The sequence below is a fragment of the Nelumbo nucifera genome, chromosome 6, assembly GCF_055504915.1.
Source record: "Nelumbo nucifera cultivar China Antique chromosome 6, China Antique-T2T, whole genome shotgun sequence".
Classification (NCBI taxonomy): Eukaryota; Viridiplantae; Streptophyta; class Magnoliopsida; order Proteales; family Nelumbonaceae; genus Nelumbo; species Nelumbo nucifera.
Window position 1 is genome coordinate 19,519,386 of NC_142654.1, and position 21,632 is coordinate 19,541,017.

Here is a 21,632-nt window from a genome sequence, read left to right on the forward strand (position 1 = left end):
TACACAGAGAGCCTGTTTCCAAGATATAAACCCTCGTCACCCAGGTCATAATGGAGCAACCCAACCATTGCACCAAGGCTCACACTCTTTACCCTTGCTTACATAATATCCTTCATAAATTTCTCAAACAGGTATAGGTTTTCTTGGGGCTATTATTTATTTCCATTTCAGGTGTTTTTGTTGGACGGTCAAGATATTTAAAATGACTTAAAAAATGAATTAGAATTAAAAGAGGGGGAAGAAAAAATAATTATGGGCATAGGCCAAACTTTATTAGCAAAGACTACACAATTTTTTACTTTTATTGACAAGGACCAGACTGCTGCAATTGACTTTATAAACAGCAAAAGCATGAATAAATACATGTAATACAACTGCAGTGATGCAGAAAAGCCTTTACAGCAATGACATAATTTTCTTGTAAAATTGAATAAATCACCTTGATTTTGTAGAGAGACATCTAGAGCATGGGAAAAGCTTCAGCAGTGAACTTGATCTCCTTGTCCTCATTTTCAAACGTGAAAGCTGCAAGGGATCGGCATCATTAGTGAACAAGCAAATTCATAGATATACACATATTACCCAGTGTTGGTCTTGTCTGTCAGGGGTGTTGAGAGGGGTGACTGGATACACATCCGATCAGTTGACTATTTTCCTTACTGGGTACTTCACCTAGTTTCATCATGTTTCATGACTAAAACCATATATTATCTTAGCATAGCAGATCATACTAGTGAATTCTGGTAATAATATCTAGCAAGGGTATACCCTTGCAGAATATTTTGCAACTTCATATCATTTCTAATAAAAAGAAGATGATGTTTATTACTCCAGTTGGGAACTTTTATGCAACTTGAAAAAACTAGCAAGTGAACTTCATTTGCTATAAAATTAGACTACACTAGCAAATAAGATCCTAAGGGAAGAAATAAAGACTCAAAATCTTAAAGATCCATTCTCAAAGATAATTTCATTCCAAAAAGATCAGCAGACTATTATCATGGAAGCACTACCTTGCCCCGAGTTACTCTACATGTTTTCCAGCAAAGCAAGCTTCTTGACCTAGGTTCCAATCTCCTGTAAAGTTAGAAAACCAGGGGTAAGTTTAGAGTTTGTGGAGTTAATTTCACATCAAAAAGGAATAAATCAAGTTAGACACAATGTTTCTCCTCTATAATGTAAAGTATACAAATTGTTGTCAAAGTATGACCCTCCAATAAACAATGATCATCAATCCTGTTAGCTCCATGCAAATGATTTTATTCTACCTAAATCAAAATATTTCTTGTGATGTCATGTGAAAAGTTCGAAGACCAAATGATTGATTTTTTAGAACACAAAACATTATATAATTTAAAGAATCTGGATAAAATACAGCCTTCTGAAAAGTTAAAGAATGAGCATCAACAAAGAAGTATATAAAAACAAACAGCATAGAAGCAAACAAGGTGAGCTTAACATTTTAAAGGTGCTTACTGCAATACTAACAGCCATGATTTCCTTTTTGTCTCTAATTAGTATTTGAAAAACATATATTACAAAAAAGTATTCTGGGTGGGTGATGATAGGAAGAGAAGAAAGGGGAAAAAATATTAACAGCCATATAATTGGGGCAAGGCTTAGTTGAGTTGACCTGAGTTGCATAGAAGTTAAAACAAAAAGAAACCCTGACTTCCCAAGTGAGGAAAATTTTAAAATTAAGTGCAGACAATAAAAAAAGAAGAAATCAGGAAGTAGAGATTCTAAAATGTGGACCACATGTTTTACTCCCTGTTATTCCTTGTTTTTTGTGAGGTCACCAGGACTGCATGACTTCATTTGACTCAATTCCATGACAATCCTGGACCGTTGGAAAATCTTCTTGTTGATACAGAAAACTTCGTTTAACTTGAAATGTGAATGATCTTGCTGATCGGCTTCAGTTGTGGCTCTAACTCAATAATTGTTTTGACAGTGATCCGTTTTGCAGTTATTGAGGATCCATAAGTAATGGAATCAGAGGATATTCAAGGGGAAGAAGCAGCTATCAGGCATTAATGTGCAAATATAGGCCCTTTTGTCTTTGACTGGACATTGGATCAAAAGATTTCCAAGGGCTGGATAGATCTGTTCTAAATGATTTTGGGGAAGTATTTGGAATTGTGCATAATATGTTGGAAACTCAAATTTTAGTATGCATTGTCTTATCCAAGAATCATATAATTGTTAATTCTCTCTTAGTAAAAATTCTTGTCATCCATTGAAATAAGACCCAAATATGAACTGTGGAGGAAAAGAGTTTCTATGATTGCTCAAGTTAAAAGAGAAAATTCAACTGCAACCTCAGATGTCAATCATGGATATTATATATTAGGCATCTGATAAATGTAGTAGGTAGCTGATCTTTGTAGAGACCACTAAGGTTAACTTAGAAAAATTATAAATCAAGGAGAGTGGCTTTTCCACCATCCTTCACTAACCACTTATTTTTTTAATCAGTAACTGAAAACTTTTATTAAATAAGAGAAATATAAGTACGAGAAAGGGGGAGATAAAATGTCTTAGCTCCCCATATAAGTACGAGAAATATAAGTACGACAATAGATTACAAGAAAAACTTAGAAAATAGCCCAAAATAAAGAATCCCTATATGCCCCTTGTTTGGCTAGACCACCAGCAAGTGAGTTGGTACTCCTTTTCACCCATCTGTACTTCACCTCAATACCCCTAGTAAGCCATTTGAATTTCTTCCTTTCAGTGCTAAACCTCCACATGCCACTGTTGTCTTCCTTTACCCATCTAATCACCACCTCTGAATCACCTTCAACAATCAACCTCCTGAAGTTCAGATCCCGAGCTTTTTGGATACCTTCCAGAGCCGCAAAGATCTCAGCTCTAAGTGAGTCTCCTTCTCCAATAGGGCCTGAGAACAAAGCTAAAATAATCCCCTCCTCATTCCTGATCACACCCCCAATTCCAGAAGGCCCTGGGTTCCCCACACTACAGGCATCAATATTCAGTTTTATGAATCCATAAGGTGGGGACATCCAAGAGGGGCTAGAAGACCTCTTAAATTGGGTAGTGTTAGCTATCTCTTTCCAGTTTCTCATCAAGTCAGCCAGTGAGACATCTGTGAATAGGTCCCCAGATTTCAGCCAATGGACCACCCTTGACAGAATCAGTTCTGTTAAACTCTCATAGGTTCTTTCCTTGTCAGAAAAGATACGTGAGTTCCTTTCTTCCCCCAAAGACCAACAAAGTGCTGCCCTAATGCATCTCCACATCATTCTCCCTCTTTTCTTAGGCAAACTGAAGAAGGAGGGTGAAAACAAGCTTTGCACATCCACAGGAGGAACCCAAATACACCCAAAAAAGGGAAAAAAACCCACTCCCACATAGTCATAGCAAAATGGCAAGAAACCAAAAGGTGGTAGCCAGTTTCCCCATCAGCTTTGCAAAGGGAACACCTATTAGGGGATAAACAAAGATTGGATCTCTTTCTTTGAAGTAGATCAATTGTGTTGATTCTTTCCAAGAAAGTTTCCCAACAAAAACTACCAACCCGAGGAGGAATGGGCTTGCTCTAAATCTCACTAACAGGGAAGGGCAACCCAAGAGGAGCAGAAGGCTGAGATAAGGTATCAAAGAACGAGGCACAAGAGAAGGTGCCCAAGGGAGAGGGTGTCCAAAATCTAGTGTCTTCCTTAGAGGAGTCCAAAAAAACAGTTTCAAGAGTATTTTACAAAGATACCAAAGAGTCCAAATCTGTATACCCTAATGGCCCTCCTCAACCCCAAGTTCCACCCAAACCTAGAAGAAGAGTCTGATGGAACAAGAAAAGAAGAGATAGGTTCATTCTTGAGGTCTGAAAGAGCATACAAAGAGGGGAACTGTTCCATTAGAGGGGAATCCCCAATCCAAGTTTGTTCCCAAAACTTTATTAGGTTACCTGAGTTCAAGCCATACCTGCTATAAGGGGAGAAAGCTGGAAGGATGTCATGGATGGCTCTCCAAGGAGATGCACCTACAGACCTTGTTGGAATTCTAGGATCCCAGCCATTGTCCTTGAGCCCATGAATGCTAGCCACAATCTTTGTCCATAATTATCAAAAAAAAAAAAAAGGTTATCCTTTTCCAAAGGAAACCTCCACAACCATTTCCCCAACAAAGCAGTATTTCTTTTCTTGACACCCCCTATCCCAAGACCACCTAACTTCTTACTCCTAGTCACCACTTCCCAACCCACTCTATGGTCCCTTTTTTGATCGCCTGGCTCCCATAAGAAGTCCCTCATCAACTTTTTCAGCCTATTGGAGACCTTAGTGGGGATCTTAAACACAGACAAGAAATAAATAGGTAGATTAGCTAGGATAGACCTAATCAAAGTTATCCTCCCCCCCCCCAAAGAATGATAATTTTTCCTCCAAGAAGCAAGTCTTTTTTTGAATTTTTCCATCACCAGGTTCTAGAAGCTTTCTTTCTTGGGGTTATCTCCTAAGGGGAGGCCTAAATAAGTCAAAAGCCAGTTCAAAGCTTCACAACCTAGCAAACCTGCGTATTCTCTTACCACCCTCTCCTCCATGTTTACTCCCACGATACAACTCTTATCAAAATTCACCTTAAGATTAGACATTTGCTCAAAGAGTTGTATTGTCAATTTTAAACCTCTCACCCAATTTATGTCCCCACCTTCATAAAAAATGATAGTATCATCTGCAAATTGCAAGTGGGTGAGTGGAACTTCCTCCCTTCCTACTCTCCAACCTCTCAATAAGTTCCTTGAGTCAGCTCTTTGAATTAATCTCCCAAGGACATTTGCAACCAGGGTGAACAAAAAAGGGGAGAGAGGGTCACCTTGTCTTGTCCCTCTAAAGGCAGGGAAGAAGTCAATCACAATTCCATTAACCAAAATAGAATAATGGCAACTTCTAATACAACCCCAGATCCATTTGCACCATTTGTTCCCAAACTCAAACCATCTCAACACCTCTAGCAAAAAAGACCAATCCACTAGGTCATATGCCTTCTCTAGATCTAGTTTGCAAACCACTCCCTTCTTTTTTGATTTCCTAAAGCTCTCCAGACTTGCATTTGCAATCAGGATTTGATCAATGATTTGTCTTCCTTCCACAAACACACCTTGGTTGGGTGCAATAATAGAAGGGAGAACTCTCTTAATCCTAAGAGAAAGAACTTTTGCAATTATTTTATACAAACTGTTTACCAAACTAATTGGCCTAAAATCCCTTGGGTGTGAAGCCTCTTTCTTCTTTGGGACCAAAGTAATAAATGTGGAATTCAACCCTGGGTTAATTACCCCCATTCTATGAAACTCATAAAAAACAGACATCAAATCCTGTTTCAAAATTTCCCAACAGTCTTGGTAGAAAGCCATTGTGAAGCCATCAGGGCCTAGAGCCTTTGATCTGTCCATTGAGAAAACTGCTTCCTTTACTTCTTCCAATTCAAAACTCCTCTCTAACCACTCCCTTCTCTCTTTTCCCACATTCGGCTATTCCAATCCATCTACCCAAACCCTTCCATTTAAAGACCTTTTGAAGATGGATTTGAAGTGATTTACAAAGGCTTGGGTTATCTCTATCGATTCGGATAACACTACACCCTCAACTTCCAATTTTGAAATAAAATTATTTTCTTCTAGTATCATTTGCCACAGAGTGGAAGAATTTAGTATTCCTATCTCCCTCCTTTAACCATTTGCACCTCGATTTCTATTTCCAACTTATTTCCTCTTTATGCAGAAGGTCCTCTAGTTGCCTTCTCAAATTCCATCTAGTCTCCCTGTCTGCCTCTCCAAAAGATCCCCTATCTTCTTTCGTATCCAAATCCTCAATCTACTCCATCAAACTTTTCTTTCTTTCCTCCAATCTCCCAAACTCCAAGAGGTTCCACTCTTTTATCTGAGATTTTAGAAATTGTAACTTCTTGTGGAATCCTATCCCCTCCCAAATTACCGAAGGATTGCAGTGCTCCCACCACTCTCTGATTTTCTCAATGAACCCTAGTTGAAGTAGCCACATATTCTCAAACCTAAAAGGGTCTGGCCCATCGCCTCTCACTTCCTCCTTACACAATATTATAGGCCAGTGGTCCGAAGTGAGTCTAGGGAGAGCTCTAGATGTCAAATTTCTCCATTGCTCCTCTCAATATAAGGAGAACAAGAACATGTCCAGCTTGGAGCAGATTGGACCAAGTAAAGTTATTATTCAGGAGAGGGATCTCTTTAAGCTCAAAGGTATCCACAAACTGGTTGAATTTTCTAATGCTAGTAGTCACACTCTGTCTAGGGCTGTTGGTTTCTCCTACAAATCTCACCACATTAAAGTCCTCTCCCACACACCAAGGTCCACCCCATAAACCCCCTTACATCACTCAATTCCTCCCACAGTTTCTTCCTTTGCCTATAGTCATTAGGGCCGTATACATTAGTTAACACCCATTCAAATCCATCTTCCACCTGCCTATATTTCATTGAAACTAAGGGATTACCTATTAACTCTTCCAACCCTACCATCACATCCTCTTTCCACAAAGTTACTATCCCACCAGAAGATCCCCATGAGGGAGCAGCCACCCATTTTATTCCCCTAGATCTCCATACACTCCTTACCCATCTGATATCAAAATCCATTCTTTTGGACTCCTGAAGCAGAACCACATTCGGGTTGAATTTTCTAACCACCTCTTTAATAGTCACTCTTTTCCTTGCACTACCCAAACCCCTCACGTTCCAACTAAGGATTCTCATTTTAAAACCAAGATTTAAGCCTTCCCCACCTAAGGTCTATCTAACCCCTTTCCTTCTGTCCCCTCTCACACCAAACATCTTATCCCCCCTCAACATCTCTTTTCAATCTCTCAACTTCACTTAGTTTCCTTTTCTTAACCTTGCTATCCTCCTTTTTTTTGTAGAAAAGCTTTTAGTTCGTTGGGATTCTTCAGTTTACACCCCAACTTTCCTACAAAATCTGCAATTGAGTCTACTTTACTAGTGTCCCCCTCTCCCCTCTTTCCTGGCTCTTCTCTTCTAACTATTTCTTCAGTCCTAGCCTCTTTCTTTCCACTGATGTTCTGTTTTGTCCCAAATTTGTCCTTCCCTTGCAATTCATTTTTCTCAAAATCCCCCATTATTCTCTCAATAATTTCCCAGATTCTTTCATCCCTACTTATTTCCCCTTGTTAGTGTAGGGGTATTTCTGTCTTTATACTTATGTTGAGATTGTTGATCTGTAATATTATATTAGAACTAGTGTCCCTCACTTAAGTAAGGGCACTTTTGTCTTTTCCATTATGTTAGTAATATAAAACATGTCTGGCCGAATGGGAGAGGTGATTTTTTCCCTTATTCGAACTAGACTTTACTTCTCTTCTTTTCTCCTCCTTTCTCTCTCTCTTTCTTTCTTATTTCTTCTTCTCTCTTCTTGGTTGTTATCAAACTCACAGAACTCAAAGGCAGGCTGAATTATAATATGGTATTAGAGCATAACTAAGCAACTCGGATCTGCCCAAATTTCTGTTTTCTGCGCACTCAATCTAGGGTTTTCTCTTGATTTCTCTGCCATCGATTGGAGATAAGGGAAAGGGCTGAAAAGGAGTGGTCGCCCTCTTCCCTTGGAGGTTTCTATGCCTCCAGTTGTGCTATTCATGGTCGGTTGCTGTGGTTTCTAAGAAGCCCTCCCCTAATCGATGAAGAGAAGAGGGTTGATTCGTGTGGTGCAGTGGGTGTCTTGTGTGGACTGATTTTCTTCTTGTGTGGTTTGTTTCTCGGGTGACGAGGTAAGAGATTTCTATGCATATTTTTGTTATGAATCAAATAGGAAATATGTTTCATATCGTATGATGGGATTTCAGACTATAGTGTGCTAGGGTTTATGCTGCTTTTTTGTGTGATTCAAAGGGGGAGTGGTTCTCATATAGTGGTGAGATTTTAGGTAGTCGTAGGGTAGGGTTTGTGGTGTAAAGAGTGCACCTTCAGCAATAACAAGTGCTGAAACCAGTGTGATCAAGTAGTGTGCAGTGTGCCAAATTCAGTAATAACAGAATTCAGCAATGGGAGATAACAGTGATAGCAAATCTAATGTGATGATACCTACTGACTACCTGAATGTTCAAATGACCTCCATTAAACTGAATGGAGAGAATTATGTACCTTGGGCTAAATCTGTAGAAGTTTTTCTGAAGGCAAAGAAGAAGGTGAAACACATAAGGGAGGAGAAACCCTCCACTGATTCTCATGAGTATGAAGACTAGGAACAAGAGGATGCACAGATTATCACGTGGTTATGGAACAGTATGGAACCCAAAATTAGTGTAAATTTCATGTTTCTTAACACTGCCAAAGATGTATGGGACCATGCTAAGAAGTTGTATTTTGGTCAAGACAATACAACCAGAGTATATCAGCTATATCAAGAATACTTTAATCTGCAACAGGGCAATCAGAGTCTTGAGGAGTACTATGCTAGTATGAGAAACATTCTTAATGAGTTGAGTGTTTATCACCCCCTCACTTCTGATGTCAAAATTCAGCAACAACAGAGAGAACATCTTGATATGACTCGATTTTTGGTGGGGCTGAAATCTGAGTATGAACCAGTGCGGGCTCAGATACTAGGAGGGCCAGCTCTCCCTTCCTTAGAAGAGGTGTTTGCTCGACTTCGAAGAACTCCCATTGGATCTACTGATAACTCTAATGTTTCTGATAGATCAGCCTTTGCAGTGTCCAGGGGCCATGGTGTTAGAGGTGGAGCTCGAGGAGCTCAGTCTGGCCGTGGTGGTAGTAGTGGTCCGGTATATGGCCGGAGTGGTGGTGGTGGTCGTACTAGAGGTAGAGATTCAGGGGGATCCCGTGGCAGAGGACGTGGCTTGGGTCCGAGGAGATGTACTCATTGTGGTATGGATGGACATGCCATTAATTATTGCTATGGCTTGCATGGTCCACCTTCAACTTGGGACAATCATACCCTGATTAGTGACACCAGTTTCAGACAGGAGAATCGTTCAGCTAATCAGGCGCCACCTACATCCACAAATGTTCCCGGGAAGGAGATGGTGAGTGTTCCCCGTGATGAGTATGAGAGGTTTGTCCAATCCACATCTCAGCAGAACACGACTACTTTCGCACACTCAGATATGGCTTGTTTGGCATCCACACCCAATCCTTGGATTATTGACTCTGGAGCCTCCGATCACATGACTGGAACTCCAGGTGTGTTTTCTTCCCTCTCTCAATGCTCAACATCACAATCTATTACCCTTGCTAATGGTTCCACATCCTCGATTTGTGGTGTTGGCAATGTTAACTTGACCCCCTTATCTTTATCCTTAGTTTTGTATGCCCTAAATTTCCGTTTAACCTTATGTCTGTTAGTAAGTTGATCATTGGTGGAGGGCATGAAGCCGGTGGATTGTATTATCTTGACGGTGGTGGAAGAACATCAACAACTCTCCAGTCATCTCTCTCTCCTCTCTAGTGGCACTGTCGATTTGGTCATCCTTCGCTGAAAGTTTTGAAATCTTTGGTTCCTTCGTTGAGTCAACTTTCTGTTTTAGATTGTGAGTCGTGTTAGTTGGGGAAACACATCGTGCTCCCTTTAGTCCTAGGGTTGATAACTGTGTGTCCTTTTTCTTTGGTTCATTCAGATGTTTGGGGTCCTTATAAAGTGATGTCATACAATGGATATAGATATTTTGTCATTTTTGTTGATGATTTTTCAAAGATGACGTGGCTCTATTTAATGAAAGAAATAAGTAAATTGTTTATCATCTTCCAAAAATTTTATGCTGAGATTCGCAATCAATTTGGTGTCCACATTAAAATTTTTCGTTCTGATAATGGCCGTGAATATTTATCTTCATCATTTCAATAATACTTGGACCAACATGGCATTATACATCAGACCTCATGTACCTACACCTCACAACAAAATGGGGTGGCTGAGAGAAAGAATTATCATCTTTTGGAAACAGCACGATCCCTCATGCATCACATGAATGTTCCCAAACCCTTTTGGAGTGATGCGGTGCTTACTTCTTGCATATTGATTAATCAGATGCCCACATCTATCCTTGATGGTCAATCCCCATTCACTACCTTGTTTCCCACCTTGTCTCCGTTTCCTCTTTCTCCTCGGGTTTTTGGGTGTCTGCTTCGTCCATAACCTGGCCTCAGGAAGGACAAGTTAGATGCACGATCCATTAAGTGCATCTTCCTTGGCTATTCCCGGACCTAGAAAGGGTATAAGTGTTACCATCCTAGTTCTCGACGTTCCTTTGTATGTGATGATGTTACCTTCTTTGAGTCTACTCCGTTTTTCTTGAGTTCCGGTGATGCTTCTTCCTCCTCATCACCTCCCCCTCTTCCACTTCCAGTTGCCGATTCTGTTCCCCTTGTTCCAGCCGTGACCAAGTCCTTGCCTCCAGTGCCACCACCTGTTGAACGCCCACCTATCCATCAAGTGTATACACATCGCCCACATGTACCGGCTGCTACTCCTCCGTCTCCATCACCGTCGACAGATCCAGCAGTTGTCTCTGCACCAGCCCCAAACCCAGTATCTGATCTTGATCTTCCCATTGCCTTGCGGAAAGGTAAACGCACTTGTACCCTTCATCCTATCTCTAATTATGTTTCACTCACTCACATTTCTGCTTCCCATCACCAGTTTATCTCTTTGTTATCCTCAGTTGTTGTCCCTAAGGATGTCTAGGAAGCCCTTGCCTCTCCAGGGTGGTGTCGTGCAATGAAAGAAGAACTCTCAGCTCTAATTCATAATCATACTTGGGACCTCACCATTCTTCCTCCTGGGAAGCAGGCTGTCGGTTGTAAGTGGGTTTATACTGTTAAGTATTTACCTGATGGTAGTGTTGAGCGCCTGAAAGCTCGATTGGTTGCAAAAGGGTACTCCCAAACCTATGGTATTGACTACACAAAGACCTTCTCCCCAGTTGCTAAGATAGGTTCGGTTTGTGTTGTGATCTCTCTTGCTGCTATGTATGATTGGCCCCTCTATCAGCTTGATATAAAGAATGCTTTTTTGCATGGTGATTTGCTCGAGGAGGTCTACATGGAGCAACCACTGGGGTTTGTTGCTCAGGGGGAGCATGGTAAGGTATGCAGACTAAAGAAGGCTATATATGGGCTTAAACAGTCTCCTCGAGCATGGTTTGGTAGGTTTAGTGAGGTGGTAAAGAAGTTTGGTATGAAACTGTGCCAAGTTTATCATTCTGTCTTCAATCATGACTCTCAGGCAGGAAAAATCCTATTGGTGGTGTATGTAGATGATATTGTTATTACCAAGTGTTAGAATAATGTTAAAATAACTTAGTTGCAGATGTTAGGGCCTGTTTGGCTAATTAAAGTGTTTTTTTATTTCGTTTTTTTATTTCTGTTATGTCTGTTATTGTACTCAGGGGCACAAGGGTCTTTTCCCTTGTTATTTCTGTCGCCCTATATATAGTAAAATAAACACCGGCGCCGCCAGTACTGTTACATTGCAAACCTTCTCTCTTCTCTCTTCTCTTCTCTTCTCTTCTCTTCTTCTCTTCTCTTCTCTCCTCTTCCTCCTATCTTTGGCCGGCTACACTATCAAGATGGTATCAGAGCGGGAATGTTGATTAAAAGAGAGCAGATCGATCAACCCTACTTTCAAGAGAAGATCGATCAACCCAAAGAACAGATCGAACAGACTAGCAGAACAGAAATCTGATTCTGGACTACAGAATAGCTACAACTGGTACAGTTCTCCCTATTTTTCTCTTCTTTACTCTCCTTGGTCATGTGTCGAGTGAGAACCCTATGAATCTGGGGCGGCTGAATGTTGTCGAACCTGTGTAACCCTAGTTTTCTTGGATCGTGTGGGAGTTCATGTGTTAACTGTAGGTCAAGGATGACCTGTCTTCTCAATGGTTTGAGTTGACTATACGTAAGAAGGATCTCTCCTGCTGATTAGTGGCTGTTAGACATTTTGGAATTCTGGTAGGTGGGGACTGTTAAAACTATACAGGTCTGAAATCTGTCGAATATTACCTCAGTTTTTTGTCTGAAATTTGGTACTCTTTGTGCTCAATTTGGTTGGTAAACCCGAGTGTGTGGGTGTGAACTGAGTGGAGCATTGTTTTGTGGAGTAAGGAGGGGTCCTAAGTCCGGTGTTTGGGACTGATTAACTGCTTGACCATGTCGACTGAGAATTCTGCTACTTCAGAGATCTCAGGGAGCCACAATGGAGTGAGTGGGGGAATGGATATAAGCTTTCCCATGGCTGTCATTCCCTTTGATGGTTTGAATTACCTTGAGTGGTCTAGGGGGATAAAACTCTACATCACTGCTAGGGGGCGAATAGGATACATCAATGGGAGAGTAAAGGAACCGAAGTATGGAAGTGCTGAGCATGATAGGTGGAACCAAGAGAACAGTATGGTGATGTCTTGGCTCTTGGTTTCAATGCTGCCACAAGTAAGGAAGACTTTTATGTGGGCTGAAACTGCTTGTGAGATATGGGAACAAGCGAAGTCCACTTATTCAGAACAGAGACACTATGCCAAGATATATCAACTACAAGCTGAATCTTCTACTTGCAAGCAGAGGGAGAGGAGTCTTGATGTACTATTCTGATTTGACATCAATATGGAAAGAACTTGATCACTATCAGAATGTGAATTGGAAGTGTGATGAAGATGCAAAGGCCTACAAGTCACTTGTATCACAGCAACGAGTGTTTGCCTTCCTCCTAGGGCTGAATCCGTCATATGAGTCCATCAGGGTACAGATCTTGGGTAGTAAAGACTTGCCATCAGTCCAGGAGGTGTATGCCTTGGTGCAGTCAGAAGAAAGCAGAAGAAGTGTGATGAATGGTGTAGAAGGGGAGTCAGTTGCCCTAGCAGTCCGGGGAAATTCAGATACAAATGTCGGAGGTGGCTTTAAAAGGGGTGACACTCAGAAAAAATCAGAAGATAAAAGCAAGCTTTGGTGCACTCACTGCCAGAAGACATGACACACGAAAGATACATGCTAGGATCTCCATGGAAAACCTAAATGGGCACAGGATTTGGGTAAGAAGTCAGCACCGGATCAGGGCAGGAAACCAGGCCAGCAGAATAAAAAAAGGTATAACTCAGCTAATATGGCATCGACAGAGACTAGTCCTTCCGTAACTCAAGAGAGACATCCCGGTTCTGACCCTAAGGAAGATATTATCAACTCCTTCCGTGAACATTTGGAATTGTATGGTAGGACTCTCCGCCAGGTGGATTCTGGGCTTACTCCTTCTACCTCATTTGCGTCTACATCAGGTAATGCCACAGCCTTCCATGTGTCATCTCATACTACTGATTCACCTTGGATTATTGACTCCAGAGCCTCAAATCACATGACCGGTAAGTCAAATTTGTTCCAGATATATAACCTTCTCTCTGGGAGAGATAAGGTAAGACTGGCTGATGGTTCTTTTTCTACCATAGCTGGCCGAGGCACCATATCTCTCCCACTTGGCCTTACTCTTCCTAATGTCCTACATGTTCCGAAATTACCTATTAATTTGTTGTCCATTAGTAGTCTTACTCACTCTTTGAACTGCTCAGTCACCTTTTTTCCGTCTTCATGTGTGTTTCAAGATTTGACCTCGGGGAAGACGATTGGTAGAGGAAGCATGGTAGATGGTCTCTACGTGTTGGAGAATAATGCTGGTCTAGTGGCGACTGAGTCCACAAGTTCATCGAGTGAGAGTCAGGCATATTTATGGCATAGTCATTTAGGTCATCTTTCTTTTGAGTCGTTAAAAGTTATGTTCCCAAAGTTGTTTGAGTCCTTGTTAGTGAGTCAGTTACAGTGTCAAACTTGTCAGTTGAGTAAGCATTGTAGAAGTTCTTTACCTTTACGAAATAAAAGATCTGAATTTCCATTTCATATTGTTTATTCTGATGTTTGGGGCCCTATTACTCTACCTACTGCGGCTGGCTATAAGTATTTTGTTACTTTGATTGATGATTATTCTCGATACACTTGGGTTTACCCTATGCGATCTCGAGATGAAGTGCCACAAATTGTGAAAGATTTTCAACGCATGGTGTTTACTCAGTTCCAAACGGAAATTCATGTCTTCCAATCGGACAATGCAAAGGAATATTTCCATAGTGATCTCACGAAGTTCTTTGCTTCGAGTGGGTCACTTCAGCGAAGCTCTTGTGCCAGGACACCCCAACAAAATGGTGTGGCTGAACGAAAAAACCATCACCTTCTCGAAGTTGCTCGTGGCTTGGTGATTCATAAGAATGTGCCAAAACAGTTCTGGATGGATGCAGTATTGTGTGCGACATATATCATCAATCGCATGCCCTCTCGGCTACTAGAGTATAAGGCCTCACATCAGCTCTTGTTCCCTACAGCCCCGCTGTCCACCATTCCGATGCGTGTTTTTGGGTGTCGTTGTTTTGTCCACAACCTGTCACCTACTCGTGGTAAACTTGACCCTCAGGCTATTCCTTGTGTTTTTCTTGGTTACCCTTCATCTCAAAAGGGGTATCGTTGCTATGATCCCATTGCCCACAAGTACTATGTTTCCATTGATGTCTCATTCTTTGAGAGTCAACCGTTCTTCTCGGTTTCTCCTCAGGGGGAGAGTAGGGTTGAGGAGAAACAGGCGACGACTCAGATTCAACTACTTCCTTTACCCGATCCTCCTCTGTTCCGGGTTTTTCACCGTCGCCATAAGAGCCAGCAGAGTTCAAGAGCCGTGGAGCCGGACACTATGCAACCAACATCATCGGATTCACCCGAGGCAGATCCGTCTCATCAGCCAGGTACACTTGCTCCCATTGCTCCTTTAAATGTTGATTCACCTATCACCAATGATCTTAATATTCCTATTGCTAAGAGAAAGGGTGTTAGATCTTGTACCACTAATCATCCCATCTCTAATTTTGTGTCCTATGAGCATGTTTCACCTTCGTACCGTGCCTTTCTCTCTTCTGTGGATAGTGTCCCCATCCCTAAGACCGTGGCAGAAGCTTTTTCAAAATCTGAATGGACAGATGCAATGCAGGAAGAAATTGATGCCTTACACAAAAATGGTACTTGGGAGTTGGTAGATCTTCTTGAGGGGAAGGAACCAGTGGGGTGCAAGTGGGTGTTCACAATGAAATACAAAGCTGATGGAACTGTTGAAAGGTACAAGGCTAGACTGGTAGCAAGAGGCTTCACACAGGTATATGGAGTGGACTATGCAGAGACTTTTGCTCCAGTAGTGAAGATGAACTCTATCCGGATTCTCCTTTCCTTGGCAGCAAATCTTGACTGGGATCTTCACCAATTGGACATCAAGAATGCCTTCTTGAATGGTGACTTGGAAGAGGAAGTGTACATGACCCAACCCCCAGGGTTGTGTGCCAAAGGCAGTAAACAAAAGGTGTGCAGGTTAAAAAAAGTCCCTATATGGGTTGAAACAATCACCTCGGGCTTGGTTTAGTAAGTTCCATTTAGCAGTCCAACAGATGGGATTCAAACAATGCCAGTCAGATCATACCCTGTTTGTAAAAAGAGGTGAAGGTAAAATTGCAGCTCTTATTGTGTATGTGGATGACATAGTGATTACAGGAGATTGGGAGGCTAAAATCCAGAGACAAAAAATTCTTAGCCACTAAATTTGAGGTGAAGGATCTAGGCCCCTTACGATACTTTCTTGGAATTGAAGTTGCCCGCTCTCACAAGGGCATCTTTATTTCCCAACGGAAGTATGTACTAGATCTACTAGAAGATACAGGCAAGTTGGGGGTAAAACCATCTGATTCACCTATTGAACCTAATCACCATCTGGGAGACAGTCAGGGAGAGTTTTTGAAAGATGTAAAGATGTTCCAGAGACTTGTGGGGAGACTTCTGTATTTGTCTATGACCAGGCCTGACATTGCCTATGCAGTGGGTGTCCTTAGTCAATTCATGCACAGCCCGAGGACAACTCACTTTGAGGCTGTAGAGAGGATCTTGAGATATCTCAAGAAGTTTCCTAGAGCTGGTTTGTTGTTCCAGAAACACAGTCACTTAAAAGTGGAAAATATATACTGATGCAGATTGGGCAGGAGCAGTCAATGACCGAAAGTCTACCAGTGGTTATTGTGCCTTTGTAGGAGGAAACCTTGTTACATGGAAAAGCAAAAAACAAAGTGTGGTGGCTAGATCCAGTGCTGAAGCAGAGTATAGAGCGATGACTCATAGGGTTGCGGAAATCATGTGGATAAGAAATCTGTTAGGTGAACTGGGTTTCGCAGTAAGCAATCCTACGTCACTCTACTGTGACAATAAAGCTGCTAATCCAGTTCTGCATGATAGGACGAAACACATTGAAGTGGACAAGCATTTTATCAGAGAGAAACTTGAAAGTGGAGAAGTGTGCACACCATATGTCAGCTTAGAAGAGCAACTTGCAGATATCTTCACCAAAGGTCTTCATCATGTGCGGCACAAAGATTTGTGTGACAAGTTGGGCATGATTGACATTTATGCTCCAACTTGAGGGGGAGTGTTAGAATAATGTTAAAATAACTTAGTTGCAGATGTTAGGGCCTGTTTGGCTATCTAAAGTGTTTTTTTATTTTCGTTATGTCTGTTATTGTACTCAGGGGCACAAGGGTCTTTTCCCTTGTTATTTCTGTCACCCTATATATAGTAAAATAAACACTGGCGCCGCCAGTACTGTCACATTGCAAACCTTCTCTCTTCTCTCCTCTCTTCTCTTCTCTTCTTCTTCTCTTCTCTTCTCTCCTCTTCCTCCTATCTCTGGCCGACTACACTGTTAAGACCAGGAATGATAAAATGGGCATTGACAGGTTGAAGACTTTTCTACAGGAACATTTTCAAACAAAGGACCTTGGTAAATTGAAATATTTCTTGGGGATAGAAGTAGCAAGATCTAAGCATGGTATTAATTTGTGTCAGAGGAAATATGTGCTTGATTTGCTGGAGGAAACAGGTTTGTTAGGTGCTAAATCAACTGAAACACCTATGGAAACAAATACTAGGCTGAGTAGTGATATGGGTGAAGTGTTTGAAGACCCTAGCAGATACTGGCGACTTGTAGGTAAACTGAACTACCTAACCATTACTCGGCCAGATATTTCATTTGCGGTTAGTGTGGTAAGTCAGTTCATGCAGAAACCTCTGGTTCCTCATTGGGATGCGGTTCTAAGAATTGTGAGGTATTTAAAAGGGGCCCCTAGTCGTGGTTCGATATACAAAAGTGGTGGAAAACTTGAAATAGAAGGGTATACTGATGCTGACTGGGCCGGTTCTATGTCTGATAGAAGGTCTACCACAGGCTATTGCACTTTTCTTGGGGGTAATCTGGTGACATGGAAAAGTAAGAAGCAGACAGTCGTGGCGAGAAGCAGTGCAGAGGCAGAATTGGCACATATTGCTTGTGAATTTGTGGCTAAGGAACCTTCTACAGGAGATAGGATACAATATTAACACTCCAATGAAACTCTATTGTAACAATCAGGCTGCAGTTCATATTTCTTCTAATCCGGTGTTTCATGAAAGAACCAAGCACATAGAGGTTGACTGTCACTTTGTGAGAGAGAGGGTGTTGAATGGAGCGATAGACACTACATATGTTAACACAGGGAACCAGTGGGCAGACTTATTTACAAAAGGGTTGAGTCGGGGAAGAGTGGACTACATATGTAACAAGCTAGGATTATATGTATGCTCACCAGCTTGAGGGGGAGTGTCAGTGTAGGGGTATTTCTGTCTTTATACTTATGTTGAGGTTGCTGATCTGTAATATTATATTAGAACTAGTGTCCCTCACTTAAGTAAGGGCACTTGTGTCTTTTCCATTATGTTAGTAATATAAAACATGTTTGGCCGAATGGGAGAGGTGATTTTTTCCCTTATTCGAACCAGACTTTTCTTCTCTCCTTTTCTCCTCCTTTCTCTCTCTCTTTCTTTCTTCTTTATTCTTCTCTCTTCTTGGTTGTTATCAGACTAACAAAACTCAAAGGCAGGCCGAATTATAATACCCCCAATGGCCCCTCCCTTTCGTTTCCCTCTGCACAAAGTAGCTTGCTGATCATGGGCCTCCGACTCTCGGATGGGAAGGGAATCTGGAACAAGAGTTACAAAGCACTTGTCAATAGCAAAAACTAAATTGGCAGGGCTAATAGAACTACCTTGGTTCAACTGAGGGTTGGTATCAAGTGGATTGTTGGTTGTTGTTCCCTGTATGGAGTTCTCTGAGCTTTCTGTCTCCTCGGGATGGTAAGAAATTTTTCCCGTCACCTGTCCAACACCAATATCACTACCCTCACCCAACAGTTTACCATTATGTGGTGTACCCCTGCTCGATTCTGGGTCAACTCGAGCTAATTCCCTGTCGGCTACTTGCACTAGCTTACACCTTGGTAAAGGCTCATTCACTTCCGGGCATTGAGTTAATCCCCCATCTGTTTGTGCCCTGTCACCTATTCAAATGAGTCTCCGTAACCTTCTTTTGTTAACCCATCACAGGATCAGGAAATAGGTACTCCAGGTTTAGGGTATCCCCGTTTTGTTCTTCTCGGATTCCTTCTTCTCCAATGCTTCCAAGGTAATGCCTCGTCTGAAAAATCCTCCTCAGTTTCCCCCTCCGAGCTGCAATCTATCCACCCAAGATCTTCCTCCTCCCTTTCTTCAAACCAAGTCCTCAAGTATTGCAGGTTTGGGCAATCAGTTGGGCGAAGAGCCTGCTCTTTTAGGTCCTGCCGAGAAACCCATTTCAGGGAGCTGTCCTGAAACCCCCTCCAGGTTGCCGCTTTAGAGATCCTTCAAGTTCGGTTGTTCCCTTTCTGGACGATGATAGACGGGGATTCTCGTCTATCATTTCTCTCTCCCTTTCTCGACCCACGTGACCCTTTAAGTTTATCACGTGGGTCCCTTAGGAGATCTTGCGGTTTGGCACCTGGCTTAACCACACTTCCCACTGGTTCAGATTGAGTCTCCTGGTCGAGCCCAAAAGGTCCCCTTCGGCTTTTTGCCATGTCAGCATAAGAAGGTCCTCCCGAAAACGCTATTTTTGTTTCAAAAAAAAATTGTATCAATTTCCTTCAAGGGATAATTTCGAGAACTATTAACCTCCTACGACTGTTCCGATTCTTTTTTCACCCTTCCACATGCATCAGAGCTACCCTCTAATCCTTGGGAGCCACGTGTGCTCCAGCCTGCCACCTCACCATCACCTTCAACCTCCATTCGTCTTCCCCAAAGCAACACTTCAGTTTCTGAGGCCAACCAAATGCGATAGCAGGCTCCCTCAGAGAGAACTTCAATTGACCGAGGCAAATTTTCTGGCTTAATCCCTGCTACTCTGAGTTCTGTCGCACACAAACTCCTCAGGTTTACCTCCAGCAGGGCTCCTCCCAAGAACATTGTGATTTTCTCCATGATGGAGTTAGTCCACAAATTAAAGGGGAGCCCTAAGAGCCTGATCAGAAAATTGCCTTCAAAAGGGTCGACTTCGATGCAGATTGGGACCCAGTTTTGCACCTGTATGAATCCATCTTCTAACTGCACTGTGTTAAAGCTCAACTGTTCATCACCAACGTCTAGAATAGCTTTCTTCTCATCAAACGGCAGTAACATGGCATCAGCTTCTACCCCAAGTTTCTCTGCAACTACATTCAAAACTTTAGTCCAGTCCTTGACCACCCTATCTGCTGTTAGCACCATTCTGCACTCCCAGTTCAAAACTTCCTAATTATTGCTGCACTTGTTACTGAAATTTCTTGACAAAGAGCTCTGAACCTTACTAAGCTCTGGAGTACCTTGTTCCTCTTTTTTTTTTTTTTTTATCAATAACACCTTCATTAATTCATCAGTAGAAAATTTACAAGTGGAAGACAAACACACTTATCTTCCAATAGTCACAAAGAGCTTCAAGAAAGGAAAAAAGAAAAAGACACTAACGTTACAGCTTAGCCCAAAACAATAATCTCTTTCTGCCCCTTGTTTAGCTAAACCGTCAGCTAGGGAATTAGCCGATCTTTTAATCCAACATGTCTTCACTTCCACTCCCGCACCAGCCACTTGAATTTCCTCCTCTCATTATTGTACTTCCATAAATCATTTTGATCTTTAGTCAGCCACCCTATCACCACCTCTGAATCCCCTTCAATTATGAGTTTCTTGATGTTCAATTCCTTAGCTTTCCGGACTCCTTCCATAACTGCAAAGATCTCAGCTCTAAGGGAGTCACCCACTCCAATTGGGCCTGAGAACATAGCAGAGATGACCCCATTTTCATCCCTCAAAACACCCCCGATCCCCAATTGTCCCGGGTTTCCCCTACTACACCCATCAAAGTTTAATTTCAAGAATCCACTAGGTGGGGGGGTCCAAGCCACACTCATTACTGACTTGGTCTGCGTGCAATTTGCAATTTCATCCCACTTCCTCAACATGTCATCCACAGTGTAATCTGTGAATAGTTCCAAAGATTTCAGCCACTGTACCGCCCTAATATGTATGATAGCCCTCAAATCTGTTGCTCATCTCTGAGTTTCTGAGAATATCCTGGAGTTTCTTTCTTCCCACAGTGTCCAACATACTGCAACCCTTAGTCCTCTCCACATTGTCCTTCCCCTTTTTATCTGCCACATGAAAAAGGAAGGGGAGAAAAGGCCCTGCAAGTCTGATGGGGGATTCCAGCTGCATCCAAATAAGGAGAAAGCCCAATCCCAAATTGACCTCGTGAAGTGGCAAGACACCAGTAGGTGAAAACCAGTCTCCCCATCTGCTTTACACAGAACACACCACTGAGGTGACAAGCAAGTATTGGGTCTCTTCTTTTGTAGTAGATCACCAGTGTTGATTCTTTCCAGATAGGCTTCCCAACAAAAACTACCAACCCTAAGGGGTATAGCTCTGCACCAAACCTCACCAACAGGGAAAGGGGAAAGGGTAGGACTGGTGGACTGACTTAAGACTTTGAAGAACAAAGCACAAGAGAAAATGCCATTGGGGGTAGGTGTCCAAATTCTAGAATCTGCCCTAGTGGGGCTAAGATAACGTTATCAAGAAGTGCAATAAGGCTCAAAATACTGTTGAAGTCTGAGTCCCTCAAATCCCTTCTTAGACCCAAGTTCCACCCAATCCCAGAAGTGGAAGAGGACGGGGTGGTGAAAGACGAGATTGGCTCATTTTTCAAATCAGAAAGAGCATACAAAGACGGAAACTGATCCTTTAGAGGGGGCGCTCCCCACCCAGGTTTGTTCCCAAAATTTTATGGAGTTACCAGAATTCAAGTCATACCTAATATTAGGGAAGAAATCTGGTAGCAGGTCATGAATGGCTTTCCAAGGAGAATTGCTTGTGGTCCTAACTCTGATTCCAGCGTCCCATCCATTGTGCTCCAGCCCATGTATACTTGCCACTATTCTAGCCCATAGCTTCTCCTTCTCCATAGGAAACCTCCGCAACCACTTCCCCAACAGAGTCAAATTCCATCTCCTAATACTCCCAAGCCCCAAACCACCACACGACTTACTCCTATACACTATCTCCCAGCTAACTCTATGATCCATCTTCTCCTCTCCCGGCTCCCACATGAAATCTCTCATTAGCTTCTCTAAACTGTTAGCAATCTTCACTGGGATTTTAAACACCG

General features: G+C 42.1%; 1 protein-coding gene across 2 annotated transcripts in view; it reads right to left on the reverse strand.

Annotated features, from left to right (window-relative positions):
• Positions 1-21,632, reverse strand: part of LOC104591273 (protein STICHEL-like 3) — a 39,867-nt gene that overhangs the window by 2,119 nt on the left and 16,116 nt on the right. For both annotated transcript variants that reach the window (XM_010250076.3, XM_010250077.3), the window contains exons 6-7: positions 1,014-1,077; positions 440-525 (exon numbers count right to left, since the gene is read on the reverse strand). In XM_010250076.3, coding sequence (XP_010248378.1) covers positions 440-525; positions 1,014-1,077 — 150 coding nt within the window. The remainder of the gene's footprint in view (positions 1-439; positions 526-1,013; positions 1,078-21,632) is intronic.